This window comes from Mastigoproctus giganteus, chromosome 14 (assembly GCF_048544385.1).
Source record: "Mastigoproctus giganteus isolate SK-2022 chromosome 14, ASM4854438v1, whole genome shotgun sequence".
Classification (NCBI taxonomy): Eukaryota; Metazoa; Arthropoda; class Arachnida; order Uropygi; family Thelyphonidae; genus Mastigoproctus; species Mastigoproctus giganteus.
Window position 1 is genome coordinate 22,023,850 of NC_143588.1, and position 20,175 is coordinate 22,044,024.

At 35.5% G+C, this 20,175-nt stretch overlaps 2 protein-coding genes across 4 annotated transcripts in view; one reads left to right on the plus strand and one right to left on the minus strand.

Annotated features, from left to right (window-relative positions):
* Cortactin (cortactin) overlaps nucleotides 1-9,947 on the plus strand; it is a 312,424-nt gene extending 302,477 nt beyond the window's left edge. Inside the window, exon 16 of the transcript XR_016547902.1 lies at nucleotides 8,311-9,947. The gene's annotated coding sequence lies outside the window, so the exon portion shown is untranslated. The remainder of the gene's footprint in view (nucleotides 1-8,310) is intronic.
* The window catches only part of LOC150075010 (methylosome protein WDR77-like), a 136,854-nt gene that overhangs the window by 34,716 nt on the left and 81,963 nt on the right, over nucleotides 1-20,175 (minus strand). For all 3 annotated transcript variants that reach the window (XM_090388925.1, XM_090388924.1, XM_090388923.1), the window contains one exon: nucleotides 13,335-13,389. In XM_090388925.1, the coding sequence (XP_090245051.1) occupies nucleotides 13,335-13,389 (55 nt within the window). The remainder of the gene's footprint in view (nucleotides 1-13,334; nucleotides 13,390-20,175) is intronic.

Here is a 20,175-nt window from a genome sequence, read left to right on the forward strand (position 1 = left end):
GTCAGGTTATGGTTATCCAGGAATGATTCAATTAATTGGCCTCTCCTATCCATGGTGGAAGATCCCCACAATGGATGGTGGCCGTTGAAATCACCGAATAAGCAGACAGGAGGTGGCAGTTGTGCAATTAGATTGTCAAGTTCAGCCAGGGAGCAAGGATAATTGGGCGAGATATAAATGGATGCAAGAGTTAATGATATTCCCAATGCCATCCGAACTGCAACAACTTCTAAGGAAGTTTGTAGCTGGAGATGTCTTGATGGTATAGTAGATTTTACAAGAACAGCTACGCCCCCACGGGCAGGACCATCAGAATCTCTGTCTCATCTAAACATGGTGTAATTTTTGAATCTGAGAGAGACTTTTGGTGATAGAAATGTTTCCTGTAAGCATACACCTACTGCATTTGTTTGAAAAAGTAAATCACTCAGGTCATCAAAATTACTACGTAATCCTCTACAATTCCATTGTATGAATTTATTCATTGTTTGGATTTGATTGAATAAGATTGATCTGACTGTTTTTTCTGAGAAGGTTTCAGTCTGCTTTGTTTTGATTTTTCATTCTTTGAAAAGGTTGGGCGTCCTGTTTCTATGGTATCATTAGCATATAATTCTAAAACTGACTCTTCATCCTCTGGTTGAATATCAATTTCCATTTTCCTATTGCATTGTTTCCCTTTTTCTTGGTCTTCAACATTTGCTGATTTTGCTGTTTCGGGCAATGATGAGATAGCATCAGTTGGGATACTAATTGGTGTATTGTTGGTCTCATTGACTGTAAGTTTCTTTTTGGATGTTAGCAGTGCAGTTTTGGCCCAGGTGGAAAAAGAACTGCTTGGTTCTATGGAGACATCTGTTTGTGTTGCAATTGAGCGGCTACTTCTGGTCACTGATGCGTATGATCTGCTAGGCATGGTTAATAGCACTTGCTTTCTTGCTTCAGGATATGTAACTTTATGCTCCACTTTATATTTCTGGATTTTTTTTCCTGTTTTCCAGAGGTCACATGCTTTAGAAAATGCAGGGTGGCTTCCTTTACAGTTTGGGCAAGTAGGAGTGGAAACTGTACACTCTCCTTGGGAATGCTCCTTAGAACCACAAATAGGACACACAGCATCGCCTCTGCATGCAGTTTGTGCATGGCCGTACTTCTGGCACTTAAAACAGCGAATGGGGTTCGGGATGTAAGGTCTAATCTTGCAGTTTAAATAACCTGCTTTGACAGAAGATGGAAGATTCGGAGTGCTGAACGTCAAAATAATAGACCTAGTTGGTAGTAGGTTGCCATCTTTTTTGGTCATTATTCTCCGTGCATGTGTCACCTTTTGTTCGCTAAGCTCTTGTACTATTTCTTCTTCAGAAACAGTTAATAGGTCCCATTCACTGATAACACCTTTAGACGAGTTCAGGGTGTTATGGGGCGTAACTGACACTGGAATATTGTTGAATGTTGTTAAATTTAACAATTTTTCCGAATGAGATGTTTTTGAGGTTTCAATTAAAAGGTCTCCTGATTGGAGACGCTTCACCATTTTAGGGGATCCAACAACCGATTCTAAACATTTCTGTATCAGAAAAGGCGATAGCTTGCCGACAGGTTGTGTGGACAATGAATGCATTATTAAAAATGCAGGAAACTCGGTCGCAGAGGAAATGGTTTTTAACCTCTTTGCTTGCGAAGAGTCATGTTCGTGCTCTGTGTTTAGCCGACTGCTTGTCGGTTCTAAACAAGGAAACATATTTTGTTCCATCTTGGCTCCTTTTAGCCCCTGGCAGATGAACTTTTCTGCCAAGGTTACCGGCCCCGCCACGGGGAGGCAGGAGCAGTGCCTGGAGTGACCAAGCGAAATTAGTAGGAGTTAGTCTATTAGATATGAAAAATAAAGAAAGGTTACTTTCCTTCCTTGCTCTCTACCAGTACTTTTGATACAAGAGCTACTAAATTAAAGGATTTCTCAAAGAGAGGAACGTAAAAGAGAACGCAGAATTCACCTATCAAAAAGTCGCAGTGAAAGCACAAGTAGAAATCGCTCAGTCAATCGCTTGGCACCCGGGGCCGAGGAATCAAGCTTACAGGTCTGTAATTATTCACTTGCCCCTTGATACCCCTTTTTTAATAGGAGGAATATTTGCACATCTACAGTCTTTAAGGGTGCTCATAATTATGACTTAAGATTTGCTTACCTCTTTTGTTGCATCTTGTAATATAATTCGATAAATTTCACGAGGTCTAGGTAACTTTTTTACTTTTAGTTTTAACAGTCTCTCTCATTTCCCTCTCAGTTATAAAATAATCTAGATTTCAGTTAGAATTATGTATAGTTTTGGTATCCTTATCCCTAAAAACTTCTTTAAGTGTGAATGCAGATGCAAAATATTTATTTAGTTTGTCAGCACCTGATCATTAATAGTTCTGCCCATTCATATCCAGCGGACCAATGTGGGTCATCCCTTTTTCTCTAGTGCCAAAATAAACAAAGAATTCTTTGAATGCTTAGTTCAGTGATTTTCAACTGGGGTGCCACAACAACATTCCAGGGTGCCACGTAATTTGGGTTTAAGTTACTAAACTTATTATTTTTTTAAAAATTTATATGTTTATTTCATTATAAAAAGGTGTACAGTATCCTTTTAATTTTGTGGTGATCTATAATTGATGTTTACTATATAAAGAATAAAATTATTATATACTATATATATATATATAATTTGTATTATGAAATGTAATTTTTATAATTATATTATTGTAATAACCATCATATATATATATATGCAGAGAGAGAATCGAATCTAACAGGCAGAAAATTGAGTAGGGGTGCCGCAAAATAAAATAAATTACTTAGGGCTGCCATTATTAAAAAAGGGTTGAAAACCACTGGCTTAGTTCATTCTTATTGTAGATTTCTGTATATCCAATAATTTATAATAATCATGTAGGGTTCTCTCTATATTCAAATTGTGCATCCTCCGTTCAGAGTGGCACCATATTTCTAATATTCTTCTAATGTATACATTTGATGATTTACCAATACCACAGATTCATCAAATTTAGTATTAATAGTGGCAAATGATGCAAGAAAGCAATCTTATAAAGCATTAGCCAAAAAAAAAAAATTGCATCATCTCTCCATCTCCTTCAATAATTTGTCTAGTTCTTTTCAAGGAAGAACTAGGCATTTGTTTAATATGTCTCCTAGAAATAATGTATAAGCCTACTTGGTTACTAGATAGCTCTTATTAACCTTAACAGCCCATATATTTGCTTGTCCCATGACTACCCCAAGCCACATAATCTGCCTTAATACACATTAAATCATATACCAAATAGAGGCACTCCAAGAGTCAATTTTGCCTTTGCTTAAGGCTGCCATTCGTCTATCAGCCTCTGCCCCAACTAGCAGTTTTCCAGGCCACCTAATGCTGCCTCAATAAGACATATTCTTGTGCCTCTTTTATTCAGGTACATTCCATCACTCTTATCTCATCATATTTTTAAAGTTGTATCTCATCCCCTGCTAAAACAGGGATGGGATGGGATACCTGTTAAAAAAGTACAGGCCATTCTGAGTCAAGTTCCAGACACTTTCAAATTTAGCCCAGGCATTTGATGAATTTCAAATTCATCAAATGCCTATGCTTAATATCATCAATACTAGTATATCATTGGTACCTTTTGTGTCCTTAAAAAGATAACTGCTCTATTTAGATGGAATAATTCACGCTTCGTGAATTATTCCATCTAAACTTTTTGCATAGCATATCTTCTGTTTTCCTGACAACGGAGTCGTTATCAATAGCTACTTTCTGTGGCAGCAATGACTTCTTAATAGATTTTGTACAGGGCAAGTCAAAAGTCACACTATGGAGTAAATTATTCTTATTGTAACAGATATTCAAAATGACCACTTCCAACTTGCAAACACTTTTGAATTCTTTGTGTGAATGATGTCTTGACATGTATCAATGTCTCTTTTGTAATTTGATGGCATTCTAATGATACTACCTGCTTCCTGGGCAGTTCTGGTAAACAGCAGACTTCAAATGACCCCAAAGGGAAAAAATCGAGGGGTGTGAGTCTGGTGACCTGGGTGGCCATTCAAACTGGGCTTCATCATCCTAACCACCTGTTGGGGAACTGTTCATTGAGGTAGTTTTGTGCAACCAATGAATGTGGTTCTCCATCTTGCCGGATTGTTATTTGTTATTTGGTTTTTAGGAGCATTAGCAACTAAGGCCATATTGCTCCGAGAATATGCGGTGGTCATTCCCTGACCTTTCCGCATCCTCCGTATTTGGTGGTCATGGGCTCGAACCCTGGTCTAATCAAGAAGCGTGTGCTACGCACTGCCGTTCCTGCCCACGGAGGTGCCCCCATCTTGCCGGAAGAACATGTTGATCTTTTGTTGTAAAGGAACATCATCCAGAAAATACGTCAAAAAAGTCTGTAGCATATTTAAGTATGTTTTTCCAGTAATGTTGTTGTCAAAGAAACAAGGACCAATCACTTGACCATCCCATTTTCCAGCCCACACCATAACACAGGAGTTGTTTTGCATGTTAGTCACTTCCATCCAATTAGGATCACTAACCGACCAGTAAAAAAAATATTGTTTCCGTTGACATTACCACTAAGGTAAAATACTGCTCATCACCAAAGAAGATCGATACATCTCTGTTTTGCAACATCCACTCACAAAACTCTTGTTGCCGATCTGTGTCATCTCCATGCAAATCCTGAACAAGTTGCACTTTTATGGGTGAAAATGATTTTTTTTTTTGAAGAATGCACACTACTAAACTTCGGATAACCCATTTCTTCTTCGATATTTTTTGGCTGTTTGCAAGCAGTGCCATACCATCACCAATGTTTCTTCTTCAATTACACTTTTTCGTCTCCCACTTCAAGGACAATCGGCAACACTTCCAGTTTTTCTTTAAAATGGTTTATTGATCAACTGGAGGCCAGTGTGGATTCTGCCTGTCAAATTCTGAATGGTGTGTAGCACCTGGTACTCCAAGAAGCACTAAGCTTAATGTCATTCTTAGATAATTTTTCAGTCATTCAGCTCTGAAAGAAAAAAAGAAATATTAATTTGTAGCTACTACAGGTTCAGTGAGAAATAGAAAAGCAATATTGATAGAGGAAAAATATGAAATTGTGAAACACTTTGAGCAGAATGAAAGAACATGTGATATTGTGCTTGCTACAGGCCTAAATGAGGCAATGCTGAGAACAATTATAAAGAATGCAGAGAAAATAAAAGCAACTTTCATAGCTAGAACAAAAAAGTGCAACAGAATCCATTAGATCAAAACAAAAAATTGGAAGAGATGGAATGTCTGTTATCTGTTTGGATAGAAGAGAAGATCAGATTTGGATAGAAGAAGAGATCAGGAAAAAGTCTGCATACAATAAATGCAAAAGCATTAGCAATATTTGGAGACCTCAGAAATAAAGCTGAAAACTGTCAAGAAACAATAATTTGGAATGAAATTTCAGGAAATGTCATGTTTACAATAATGGGAAATTATCAGGTGAAGCTGTGAGTGCAGATGAAGAAGCAGCAAAGGCATTTCTGCCGATACTGAAAAAACTAGTTGAGGAAGAGGGCTACACACTGTACCAAATTTTCAACTTTGATGAAACCGGACTATATTGGAAAAAAAAAATGCCATCACGAATATATATCTCAAGAGAGGAAGCACGAGCTCCAGGCTTCAAGGCTGCTAAGGATAGCTTGACTTATGTTAGGAGTAAATGCAAGTGGCAACTTGAAACTGAAGCATGTTGTTTTTTATCATGCAGCCAATCCATGAGTGTTAAAAGCGATCATAAGGTCTACCCTGGGTGTTTGCTTTAGAAGCAGCAGAAGAGGGTGGATCTTCACTGATTTTCTACTAGATGTGTTCGAGGATGTTTCAAAGCTACTGCAAAAAAGAAAAATTTGGATTTCAAGATTTTAATTGTTTTGGACAATGCACCAAGTCACCCTCCAACCCTTGCTGAACTGCCACCAAACATCAAAATCCTGTTTTTACCTCCTAACACAACATCTCTTATCCAGCCACTTGACCAAGGAGTAATTGCTGCTTTTAAGCACTATTACACAACATGCACATTTAGGATGTTGATAGCAGCAACAGAGGGTGAAAATGCACCAATAGTTATGGACTTCTGTAAGCGATTCAACATAAAGAATGCTTGCATGGTATTTTGGCTGCCTCTTTTACCAGATTTTATTAGTGATTTTAAAGGCTTTGATCCTGTAAATGAGCAACATTGTGTTGCCCTGGCAAAGCAGGTTGGCTTTAAGGAATTGTAGAAAGAACTTTCAACTGAAAAACTTCAACTTGTTGATGGAAGATGGGGAAGACAACAAAGATGGTTGCCTGCAAGCCACCATAAAACAGCTTTCTACTTCAGTTTTGAATTCATTTGAGAAAAGTATGCAATGGCTAGAAGATAACAATTACAATGCAGAAGATAAGAAGCAGAAGAGCAGTTCATACAATTCGATCTGCTTTGGAGCCATATAAGCAGCTGCTTTGTGAAAGAAGGAAGGTAGCAAAACAACAGAAACTAGGTATCTTTTTTATGAAAACACCCAAAAAAGAGACAGAAAATGAGCCACAGCCCTGTAGTTCTGGTGTGACCACATTTCATCCAAAGCCCTCACCTGCATCTCCTCCCACCTTCCAGTTCTGATAATGATGACAACCTGCTGCCATTTCCCCCATAATTCTGCTGCTTCAACCCTTTCCCTCAAGCTGTCTTCATTTATTTTTAAGGTAGGAAACTAAATTTAAATGACTAAATTATTAAATTTTTCAACTGCATAAGTGTTTTGGTTACAAGTATGTGCTCAATCTTGGGTGATCAGCATCTAACCCTATTTTTCTCATAAGGTCTGTTATTTATATTGCACAATTTTGCATTGCACGAGGGTTTTTAGGAACACAACTATCGTGTTATATGAGGACTGACTGTATTTCTTCCATTCCAGGCAAAAATGAGAATGTTCACTAAGATCTTTTACAGTGCTAAATGAACTGGGAGGAAACAAGCACAATAGGCAATATATATTTCTTGCGATGCTTAAGCATTTTGAACTTTTCTTGGGGGAAAAAAAAAAAAAAAAAAAAATGGAAGGTAGTTAAAAGACAAGGCACTAAAATAGGTGCATTTGTTCACTGTTTCCCTTAGATAGGAGGGCAGTGAGTGGGGTAATTGGGAATGATGGATATGGACATGTGTTGGGTCTTATGTAGGGTGCCCCTAAATGTTAGTTCAACTCTGCTGTGATACTCTCTGATGATACAAAACTGTAAAATGGCCAAAAATGAGTGTCGTACTATGTATGCACAGATTGGGAAGGGTTAGGCCTCTAAGAAAATTTGGTTGCAACCCTGCTGTACAAGCTTGTTTGAGTTTGGAGGTTACATGAGCCAGTGGGAATCATTCACGGAAAGACTAAAAATGACATTTCTAGAACAGGTTTTATGTTTGGATTAACCTCAGTTTATTGGTCCCAACAATGTGTTCAAATGCTTAATACTATAAATTCTAACATTTTCTTTGTTCCACTCTAGAGATAACAATGAACTGTCAGGAAATCCATAGCTTATTGCATACCAAAATATTTTCAGTCTGCTCAAGTTCCACCGGTTGAGAAACACTGCTCTAAAGGGCATGTCATGAAAATTCTACTGCTTGCCGTTGCTCTTGCTGCATTTAAACATGAATAGTAAGAAAATAAACTAACATTTTCAGTATTAGAGTTTTGAAGGAAAAAATGGCATTTAAAATTCTGATAGTCTTTCCTAGTTTGGACTATAGAAATTGGAGGCAAACAAAAAGCATACTTTTCATGCTAACTCAGTTATTTTCATCTTTAAGCTCATTGGATTACATTGTCATTACACCTTTGCTCACATTCTGTGAGCAAAGGAATTCCAGTCTGTTCCAATATGTCACACAAGACTATACATGGCTGGCTTTGATCATGCCAAGTTGGTGAGTGCCATTCTAGAATGGTTATGACATTGTTTCTTCTAATTCATGTTTAAAACAAGTGGTAAATCTTAAGACACAGTAGTGATGGTTTCCTAAAACTTAAAGCTTAGTGTTTAAGGATTTTTGTTTTACTCTTACCTGTGAAGTGGTAGCTTGCTTGTACACTTCTCTTGCATTAGTCATCTTATTATGTTTCATGAATGTTTTGAAGTGTACACTTATTTAAAAAGTATATTATTGTGTTTTTAACTATTATTTAAAGGTGCTTATATTAATTAATTTAATCTTTTGTAGGACTCATAGTAAAATTGGATAAATATGTTATTAAAAAGCAAAAAATCAAACAGTGTAGCAGAACGTGGTGAAAAGTGCTCCATCATCTTCAGGAGTGAGGATGAATTACAAGTAAACACAAGTTCATGCAGTAGCCATGTTAAGGCTAAAAAATCATTAGAGGTAAATTAAGACTATACAGTGATGATTATCTAGCATTGGGTTTAAATTGGTTTGGTGATGAAAACCGCTCCCAACCTGAATGCATTGTTTGTGGTGAGAAATTATCTAAACAAACAATCGTACATAGTAAATTAAAATTCCATATGTATATTAAACATCCACAGAGTTGGCAAAAGTGTTGAGTATTTTAAACAACTATTAGATAAACGAGTAAATCAATCTTCATTATTTGTTTAAGAAGTTCAAAGATCAATTGGGGCTAGTTACATAGTCTCAGAACTGATTGTTAAGCAAATGAAATCCCATACAACAGGTGATTTATTGATTCTTCCAGCCTGCTCAGAAATCATGCTAGGTACTGATGCTGAAAAGAAATCAAGAAAATTCCCCTTTCTAATAATAGTGTCAAAAGACAAAATATGTCAGCAAATTTCAAAGTGAATATTGGGAAAAGGGTAAAGGAAGCTACTGCATCTAGTCTTCCAGTGAAAGAGTCCAAAGATGGGGGTGGAAAATGTCAACTCTTAGTTTTTATTCATTTTGTAGATGTTGATAAAATAATAAACCAGTTCCTTTGCTGCAAAGAGCTCAAAGAATCCACCAAAGGTGAAGATATATTCAAATCAGTGGATTTCTATATGAAGTATTTGGGTTTGTCTCGGGAATTCTGTTGGAATTTGCACCAATGGTGCTCTCAGTATGACATGCTAGAGGATATTTCCCCAGTGAAACATCATAATAAAAATGTAATTCCTATTCAGTGTTTCCTTTATCATGAAGCTCTTGTAGCCAAAACTCTATGTTCATAATTGAAAACTGTTCTTGATGAAGTGGTTAAAACGGTTAATTACATTAAAAGTAGGCCAGTAAAGACTCATTTTTTTTTAAACTTATGCAAATCAATGGAATCTGTAAGATGGCTATCATGCATGAGGTTCAGTTGAGCATTTACAGGTTAAGAAAGGGACTAACAATGTTTTTGCCAATGAAAACATATGTACCTTTGTGATTTATTACATAGTAAACATGGTGCATCAAATTAGCTTATCTTCCAGTCATATTTGCACATTTGAGCAAGGTTAATTATTGCTATTCAAGGGCAGAATGAAAATGTATTAACCTTTTGCAATACACTTTCTGCTCTATTAGAAAAAATTCACATCTGGATAAACGGTGTTAGCAATAGTCAACTAGAAATGTTCCATTTACAGCCAAGTTAAATACACCAGAAATATGTCGACTGATAGTAGACTATTTAAAAATGCTAAAAAGTAACTTAGAACACTATTTTCTGGAAATTCAAGAGTCACAGAATTCAATACCCAGGAGGAAGAAGAATTCGTTGATATGTGTAACGATAGATCCCTAAACAAGAAGCATAAAGAAGTTCCACTGAACGACTTTTGGGTTCAGGTTTCCAAGGAATACCCAAATTTAGGATGAAAAGTGCTTGCCAGTAAAGACAAGCAACTTTTCATCCTAAACGAAAAATCAAATTCACATATACATGTATATGTGAATTTGATTTTTGGCAAATATAAAAAAAATTACTTTGGCAAATATAAAAAAAAAAAAAAAAAAAAAGAGAAATTTATTTCTGTTGACGAGGAACTGAGAGTTTGTCTATCCACGATTTGTCCAAGAATTGCTGAAATTTGTAAGAAGCAGCAAGCTCAAATATCCCATTAGGAAAAGAGATTGCTTGTGGGTGTTTATATTTGTGTTAACAAATTGTTTATATTTAACTTTATATTTACTTTGGAAGTCTTTCTTAATTTACATAATAAATTTTACATGCCATTATTATGACAGTACAATAATATACACCGAGATACTGTCATGATACTAATCTACAATAGATATTTCATTTGTCATGTTAAACAATATTATAATATACACTATGCCTACTGCAATATTTGAATACAAATTTCTGTTTATAAATGTACACAAATGATGTAATTTTATTTATGTTTAAAAATGTCAATTACTTGCTAGTGAATTATGTATCGGAGCATTTGTTTATGTACCATTTAAATACCTATATTAAAAATGATAAAATTTTCATTTCTCATCTCATACAATAATGAAGAACTATTACCACTATTACTACTTGGTGGGAAAGAGAAGGGGGTGCAGATGAAACCTGAAAAGCTGCTTAAGGGTTCTGCAACTATTAAAAAGTTGGGAAACACTGTCATAGACCCCTCACCAATATTTACAGATCTAGTACTATTGGGCTTTCACCTTGGAAAAATATCTGGGTGGTATCCATTTTCCCACTGATACTGACATCACTGATGTAATGGATACATTCTGGAGACCCAAGAGAAAATTTTCTTTGCAGTTGGAGTTAAGGCATTGCAGCATCAGTGGCAAAAGTGTACCAACTCCAAAGGGGACAATGTTACAGGTTCCTCAAATAAATACTTCATACCCAAGCCACAAGCTTTTTAAACATGCATTTAAACATGTATGTATGCATTTTTTTTTTTTACTATAGGATAACTTTAGCAAACAACTATTATTATATTATGTTAAAATTCTGATTACTGAACTACTCAAAATTATCTTACACAATCCACTTCTATAGCAGTAAGATAATTTTGTTATAGGACTGAAGTCAGTCCTAAAACTAGTTTTACTGACTCTGTTTCTAAGGTAAGCATCCTACGTTAAGATAAAAAAAAGCTACATTTTCTAAACAAATACAGCCACTCATTTACAAATAAACAAGTTTTCTACATTTTCTAAACAAATAAAGCCACTCCCCGACTTACGTTAAGGGTAGCGTTCTGCGGAACTCTATGTAAGTCGGAATTTCCCCAAATGCTTATGCAGCACTCGCAAATTTGATTGAAGCAAAAAAGAAACGTTCGCCGAACATGTAAATAGAATTATTTATTCAATTTTTTTATCTCGTGTGCAGGAAAAATTACAAAAGTATACAAAATTATAAAAATTTCAAAAAGAGAGAGGAGACAAGCATAAAGTCAGCAGTTTTACCTTTCAAGCATCATTGCCAGAATTAACTCTCCAGCTGATAAGCATGCTGCTGCAGAAGTTGAGGGCTGTGGAGATTTAGAAGGGGGTTTTTCGAACACATCACAAAATATCTCTGCAGCTGCAGAATTGGCACTGGCGGCTTCACACATACTTTAATGTTTTGGAAACCAGCGCGAACCTATTAAACCACAGATTGCTTGCTATGAGCTTGGCTTGGGGTTTGCTGTACTTATCCTTAATATCTTCATAAATACTTCTTGCTTTTACTTGAATGACCATTGGACTCAGGGGCACTTGCTTCTGAATCTCATTTTCCATCCATATTCTTAATAGCTGTTCCATATTCGATATAGTACCTGAATGCTGTTTTGTGATCACTGTTGATCTTAAATGCGTTGATCCTTTAACATGTTCTTTTATATTCAATATTGTATTCAATGTTGAAGCAGCAAGACCTAATTCCCATGCAGTAAGATTACAAACTTTGTCCTGCTTCGTACTTCTTAATGATTTTCATTTCTAAATCAATCTTGTTTCGTTTCCTAGCATTGCCAGCACTTGCACTTTCTGTTGGTCCCTTTTCCTTCACAAATTGTAATAAGTAAATAGGAATGAAGAGGAGTTTCTGAAAATTTATTTATTTATGTTTTTTATAGTATGAATCAAAGCTGTACTACTCAATATGTTCTACATTGATAATAATATTAGTAAAAAAATAATAAGAGGAGTTTACCTCAATATAGTGCGTAGAACACTTCCGTATGATACCCTCCAGAAATTAAAATGGAAAAAAACGAAAAAAATCGACAACTTACCAGTACATTAGAGTAAAATATAAATAATTAAATAATCAATTTAACACAATTCAAATCAATTTAAAACAATTAAAAATCAAATTAAAGCAATTAAAAGAATCTAACAAAAATATTCAAAAATCGTTTTTGAATGTTTTCGTTAGATTCTTTTAATTGCGTTAATTTGATTTTTAATTGTTTTAAATTGTTTTACTATTTCTGGAGGGTATCATACGGAAGTGTTCTATGCACTATATTGAGGTAAACTCCTCTTATTATTTTTTTTTTACTAATATTATGTTTTTTATATGATTGAAGATTTCAGTGAAGGGGAACTCATTTCACCACAATACCGTAACCTAAAAACCCACACAATTCCAGTTATCGGTATTATTGCAAATGCAATAAGTTTGAGTTTCTACCCATTTATAATAGATTGCGCTAACAGAAAAGCCCAATAAACTGGAAAGTACAAATTGTTTTATTCTAGTGACCTCCAGAAATGTGTTTTAGGAAAATATCACAAAAGCGCTCAAAATTGATTCTTATAATTTTATAATGATGAAAGAGTAGTGCAATTTTCCATCATAAAAATGACCTTTTAGAGAGATAAATAGCTTAGTTATATAGCAAAAATTTCAACTTCTAAGGTCTTGGAACGAATTACCAAAAAAAAAAAAAGTGTGTTATTGGGTTCACATTACGATAATTTCATGTTACCTTCATTTATTCCTACAGAATGCAAAATACGTTTCCACAAATTTTTGAAGTTTGCACCGGCTGGCAAAAACTTACATAAAGTCGAATTTCCATAAGGCGAGTATTACATAAGCTGGGGAGTGGCTGTATTTATAAATATTTCAAAAAAAAAAAAAAAGTAAAAATTGCATCCTATTTACATGCATTAAATTTTTATATATACCTGCACATTTTAAGTGGGAAAAAAATCTGACAATGGCATCTTTTGACATTTAGGATTGATACCAATTTTCTGTAAATCATATCCAAAATATATTTTACAGCTTATCAGTGTGAAATAAGTATCAAGACAGAAACTGAGCTTACCAATTACAGTAGCAGGTCTTGGTATTCTTAAATCCCATAATAATATTTTCTCATCCTGAAAGACAAGTATATAGTTAACCTAAATGTCAGTCATTTGTAAATATAATCAAACACAAGATTATAAATGTCATCCATTATTACAAAGCTGAGTTCTCAAGAATTCAGACCCCAAGAAATGTGTACAATTCTAGTGGCAACCGAAGTTCACAGCACTGCCAATATAGATTAAAGAGCTAATAAAACTAACATTCTGTGATACAAGGAGTTCTGTTTCAACAAAAATAAATTTAATATAATCTGACTTATAACAAAAATTAAAGGCCTTGAAAAGTAGCCCACAAGAAAAATTTTCACAGGAAAACAGTTTTCCCATAAGAAAAAGTGTTTCAATGAGTATCAAAAGGTCACATTTTTTCTGGAATGAGGAGGAATAATCTTAGTAATTAATGGCTAAGAAAACAACAGTCTAGGAAGTCTGATGAAACAATGAAGGAGTTTTATTTTGAAGACTTTTAGAGTCTAAGACAATACTGAGCTAGAACAAATGGTATAATCATTGAACCTTGTTAGCACCGACAGTACTGCAAGTCAGCAATATCTGCAAATTTTTAGAAATCAGAACTTTTAATGTAGATCCATCTTTCAGGTGGAATTCACCAAACAGCACAATGCACATTGTACAGCACTGAGAAAATTTGGAGTCGAAATAAGAAAACTTTCATAACTTTTGTTTCCCAGTGACATCCAATAATATAATGCATTGGCTATTGGAAATTTCATGACTCTTTTCAACGTGGGGAAGTGGAAGCCTCAGTGAAAGTAACATATCCATTAAAATGTATGCAAAAATGCAAGATGTTTCTTCACTTTAAATCAAGAAATGGCAAGCTTCCTTTACTTTTGCTTTTTTTTGCACTAAAAGTATGTTCACAGCAAAGATCCAATATTCCATATTTGATTATCCCAATAATCAAATATCCTTATAACTGTTTTATAAGGTGTGGATAATCTGAATTCCACTGTTTCCTTTACTGACAATATTTTTGTTACTATTTGTTTTGTATGAACTTTTCCACAACTACAAACAATTTAAATGAAAAATAAGTAACACTTTTTCACACATGAAATGGAAGAATATTTTATTTTGAAAGAGATTTGACACCTGATACACATGGAGAAAAAAATAAAAGAAAAAAAATCAAACCTGGGTTAGGTGGTATGTTTCCAATATTTTCTACAGAGCAAATAATTATAAGAATTAATCAAAAACATTAAAAAAAAAAAAAAAACTAGGATCTAGGATGAGACCAAAACCACAGCACTTACAAAACATGTGACCTTAATCTCTACTAAGATTGTATGTTTATTGTGTTCTAGAAAGTTCCACTGCCATGAAAATGAACTCAAAGTCATCACCAGACAGTCTAAGAAGTGGAGGGATTAGTGAACTAAGGAAAAGAGGGTGAATACAGATATTACATTATACATTTATTATGATTACTTTTTTAAAACTATAATTTATATAAAAATCAAAGTGCTCCAATCATCCCTTTAGTTCTAAAAGACTGCATCTGGTGGCAACTCTGAGTTCATTCTCATAGCAATACAACTATATTAAACATGAGCTATTGGTGCCACAAGTCATTATTGATAAATTCAGTAGGTAGGTATCTCAAAACCAAAGAAATGTAAACTTTCATAAAACCATGAATGTATGAGAGAGAGAGAGAGAGAGAGAGAGAGAGAGAGAATCTGGAAAAACTGCAAGAATTGGAAAGTATGCACCAAGGAAAAATTATCAAATTGTGTATACAGAATTTCAAAGATACCTTGTACATTAGTTGGTTTAACATTAATAAATACAGAATCCAGTCACAATATTATGACCACTCCCCAATGCAAGACATCACGCATGCCTAGCGAATCATACAGCACATGTGTCAAGTTCACACACCACAAGCATATAAGGCTTGATGTTCGGCATCAGTGAACACAGTAACAGCCTCTGTCATGGGCAAAGCACACGACCCATAAGACCTGGAGAAAGGTATGATCATTGGCTACTGGGCGAGGGATGCCAGAATTTCTGAAACAGTGGACTTTTTGAAATGCTCACGTGCTGAAGTGGTGAAAGTATATCAAGACTGGATAAATGCAACAGTTTTGACGACCCGACATGCCAATTGTGGAGCCCTATGCGCCATTGATCCCAGAGGTGAACGCCAGCTGAAACGGTTGGTCAGGACCGATCGGCATGCTACTGTTGCTCAACTGGCTGTCCAAAATGAACCGTGGGGCCACCAGAAAGGTCACCAAAACGACAGTGCAGCAAACCCTGTTGCACATTGGGCTCCGAAGCAGATGCTTGGTGACAGCACCCATGCTGACTGACTGCTGTTCATCGCAAACAACGCCATCAGTTTGTACAGCAATACCAGTTCTGGACCCTGGCCGAGGGTGGCCTTCTCCGATGAGTCACAGTTTCTGCCCCACCGAGTGAATGAACGGTGGCTTATTAAGAGTAAAGCTCCGAGAATGGACACAATTGTTGACAGAAGGCAGACTGGTGAGAGTGGAATTATGGTCTGAGGAATATTTTCATGGCATGGCTTGGGTCCGCTGATACCTCTGGCGGGCACCCTGAATGCAAATGGTTGCCTATCAATCATCGCCGATCAGGTACACCCGTACATGTTGACCATGTTCCCTGTGAGCAATGGTATCTATCAGCAAGACAATGCACCATGCCACGTTGCCAGAATTATCCATGAGTGGTTTGAGGAGCATGACGAAGACTTCAAGCTACTCCCTTGACCACTGAATTTCACGGATCTTAACCCAATTGAAAATCTATAGGACCACCCCGATCGACACATCAGAAGGATGGATCCTCCAGCAAGGAACCTACTGGAACTCCGCAGTCTGCATGGTCACAGATACCCATAGCAATCTTCTGCGGACTTATCGAGTCCCTCCCATGGCAGCTGGCTGTGGTGCATGCTGTGAAAAGTGCATAATCTGGATACTAGGTAAGTGGTCATAATAATGTGACTGGACCCTGTAATTGTACATCAAATGGAACTGACAGAATATGTTTTGAGAAGAATGTCCTTTTCTTCATTAGTACTACATACACTAAGGATACAAGATGAACACAACAATAAATTATGGATTTTTCCCTCCTCCACTTCTTTCGAGGTTAATACACACACCATAAGCTCAATGAAAAAAATTAATTTTCCATAATTTTTGGTTCTATATCTAGTTTTCATCATTACAAGTAAACCCTTGATTTTACAGACCAATAGAGGGATGGGATCTCTGTTACTGCGAAATGTCTGTTAAACTGAAGGTTATTTTTTAAGACCATTTGCACCCCACATAATATAATTGAAAATTTAAAAAACTGTGTGTGTATATGTGTATTGGAAACACTGAAATAAACACACACACACACACACACACACACACTACATAAGTAGCAGAACATATTTATTGGGATTGTATAGTGGTAATTTGATGGCAGTGAAATTGAGGGTTTACAAACAGTTACAAATACAGTTACAGTTGCCAGATTTACAAATCTGGCAACCTTGGTTCTGACCAATGTTTCCTCTGAGTTGTACATGTGCACACAGGTTTTGAAATCAGCACACAGAAAATTTAACTGTGCACAAAAAATATAATAATAAAACAAACATTGTTGTCCACTGAAAAATGGACAACCATGAGACTGGCTGTGAGAGGCAGTGTGCATTATTATAGCTATTCAAGACTTTTAGTGCTCAATTTGAGGCTTGTGTAATGTCTCTTGGTAACACTGTATGCTTCTTAACAAACAGTCATTTCCCTTTCTGGTTTGCACAGAAAGCATTACTGAACATTTATATCACAGGAACTTTAAATACTTTAAAAAGTCATATTTTTAAGAGTTATAATTTGATATATATTCCATTAAAAAAATAACGTTATATGTTTTTACTGCCGTGATGCAAAAGTTCCAGGAGATTTGCTGTGGAAAGAGATGGGACATCATTTGGGAACTTTAAAGTTTTGCAGATTTCTGTCTCATACTTCTTATAAGGATAGCCCTTAGTCTTCCCCAGACTTTTTAAAAGTGTCATCTCACAAGCAAATCCCATGTCAACAATGTATAAAAACTAGACACCAAAATCCTTCACTACCAGCTACAGGGCTGCTGCATGTGCTGTGTGAAAGTCCAGCTGAACGAGAACAAAAACGTTCAAACCCAGTGGCAAATTAAAGTGCTCCATTAGCCATTAAAATAACTCTTTGCTCTCAGTTCAAGACATAATGAACATATGGCAAAGTATGTGAAAATTCCTGATAGTTGGCAAAGCAAAAAAAAATTACATATTTGAAATTTTGAAGCTTATCAACAGCATTATTCTAAAAGAAATTAAGGAAATAGCTTTAGCAGATTTTCATACAATAACAGTTGATAAAAACACAGATATATCTGTCAACAAATGCCTCACACTGTACTTCAAATGTAGGCCTAAAGATTCTACTGTACATAAAACTTATTTTGGTGGAATATTGCAGCATCAGAACAATAGTAGCAGGCGATGCTTCTATTTTACACATACTGTAAGGATTTGGGCATTTGTGAAAGTGGAAAGAGTCAAGTTAATAGATGATATTGAAACTCTAATGCAAACGATATATACCATGTTTTCTTGGCCCACAGCAAAATGATGGAAATTTCAAGCAATTATCAATGTTTCTGAAAATTAATCTGTTGCTTTCAGATTTCTCAATGAAGTCAAAAAAATTGCACAACTTGAAATTTTTGTGCACACAGGCCATTAAAAATTAGAACATTGGTTCTGATCCACAGAAAATCTTGGAATTTACCCAATTCTGAGTGATCACATTACATAAGTGGTTCTCAACCTTTCTTTCCCCATTCACCCTTTTCACCATATGTCAAAATGTCATCCCCCTCTTCCTTTCCAAGATTGTCTGACTCAGAAGACTCCAAAATCTGCACATAAAAAACAAAAAAGTCAAATATTTATCTTTATTTTAATGTGACATCCAATAAAGTGTGATGTCCCATAGATTATGTACAATCTGTAGAATTGTAGTTTGTAGAAAGATCAATATTCCAACAGTTTGAGTCTGTCAATCTGTGGTCCCAATCTCTCTTCCCCCTAAAACCCTAAAATCCCCCCCCCCCAGTTGAGACCCCTGCTCTACATAAATGAGCAGAAAAAAAAGCAAAAATACTACATTTCTATATGGTAACTTATTGTACTGTACAATGTATATCCAAATCCAAGAAAAAAGTTACCTTGATTCTATACATGATGTTAGAACATTTTGGTAAAATTATTCTTTTCAAATTTTCATGTTTGTCAGAGGCTGTTGATTGTGATAAGCAAAGGAGGATTCAGTATACATTTGGGGTCCTTCAAAGCATACTGGTAGAGTAAAAATAACATATTTCCTCTCCCAAAACACACAGCACCCAGTTGATGAACCAACACCAAAAGCCATATCACAGAAATCACAACTATTCATGTTGCTTTTTAAGAATGTTTCTTTAGATAATGAGAAGTAAGAATATTTTAAGAAACAGTCTTTTTTCCCACACAAAGATATTCATTCAATTTTTAATATTTTTATTATTATTTTTTTTTTTTTTTTACTTTTGTTGCTGTTGAACCCCTTAGTGGTTTCATCAATAGTTTGCTGAAGATATTTGATTTATTGGATAGTTATTTTTGATGGCCATTTCTGATGAATGAGTATTCTTGCATAGCATGCTTTGAAATGTGCAGGACTCTCCAAGATGCAGGTCCTGCAGATCCCTATTTTTGTAGAGTTGCTTGAAACATAGTAATGGCAGTGTCAGTATTCGAGTGTCAATAAGCTTTCTATAAACTTCCGAGAAAGTAAATTCCATAGTGAAAAAAATTTGACGGGAAAAATATGTTGACTATTGAAGTAGAGGTAGCCCTTGCTGTAATCATCAACATAACAGCCCCAGAATTTTGGGTCTCAAGGGAGATGTTTCCTAGAACTTTGACTCAAGGTTGCCACGAGTGTTTGTTTGGTAGTGGAGACAATGACCACCATGCCAAGTTCCAATATTTGTTGGTAAAATTGATTTTTAAACTGGAAATATGGTATGATTCTCCTGCCAAAAGATCTTCGAGAACCATGATATCATCTATTGATATAGGAAATTCTATGTGAAGTTGTTGATCTAAGGCTTCTTTCATACATGCTTCTGCCTCATTTATAGGGATGGTTATATAGGCTTTCATGTCTAAAGATAATAGATGCTTTCTGGTTGTATTTGAATCAAAAATGCATATCCAAAAAATTTTTGGATAAGCATTTTTGTGCTCTTAATGGAAAGAGGATTCTTTGGAGTAACAGCTGACAGAAGCCTGTTGAGCCACCAAGAAATCTTCTGACTCATCAGCGATGGGCCAAACGATTTCTTGATAACTCAACAGATGAGTTGAGAGACTGATAGTTTCTGTTGAATTTCAAGAGATGAATTTCTCTATGTTGATCAATGAATGGACTTGGCTGGGAATCCTTTATGTTGGTAAACATTTGTGAATTGACTCTGAATTGTTAGGATTAACTTTTTTATGATTTTCATCTTTGTGCCTTTAAGGGCACAAAGGGTGATATTGTTGTACACGTTGACACTAATGATATTAAGAGTAGAAGACCGGCAGAATTACTTAACAAGTACAAGACAATGCTGAAAAAAAAAGCCGTGAGTTGGGGTTGAATTTGAAAGTGTCTGCAATTCTGCCCAGACACGATAGGAGGGAGTATATGATGAGAGCCTTGT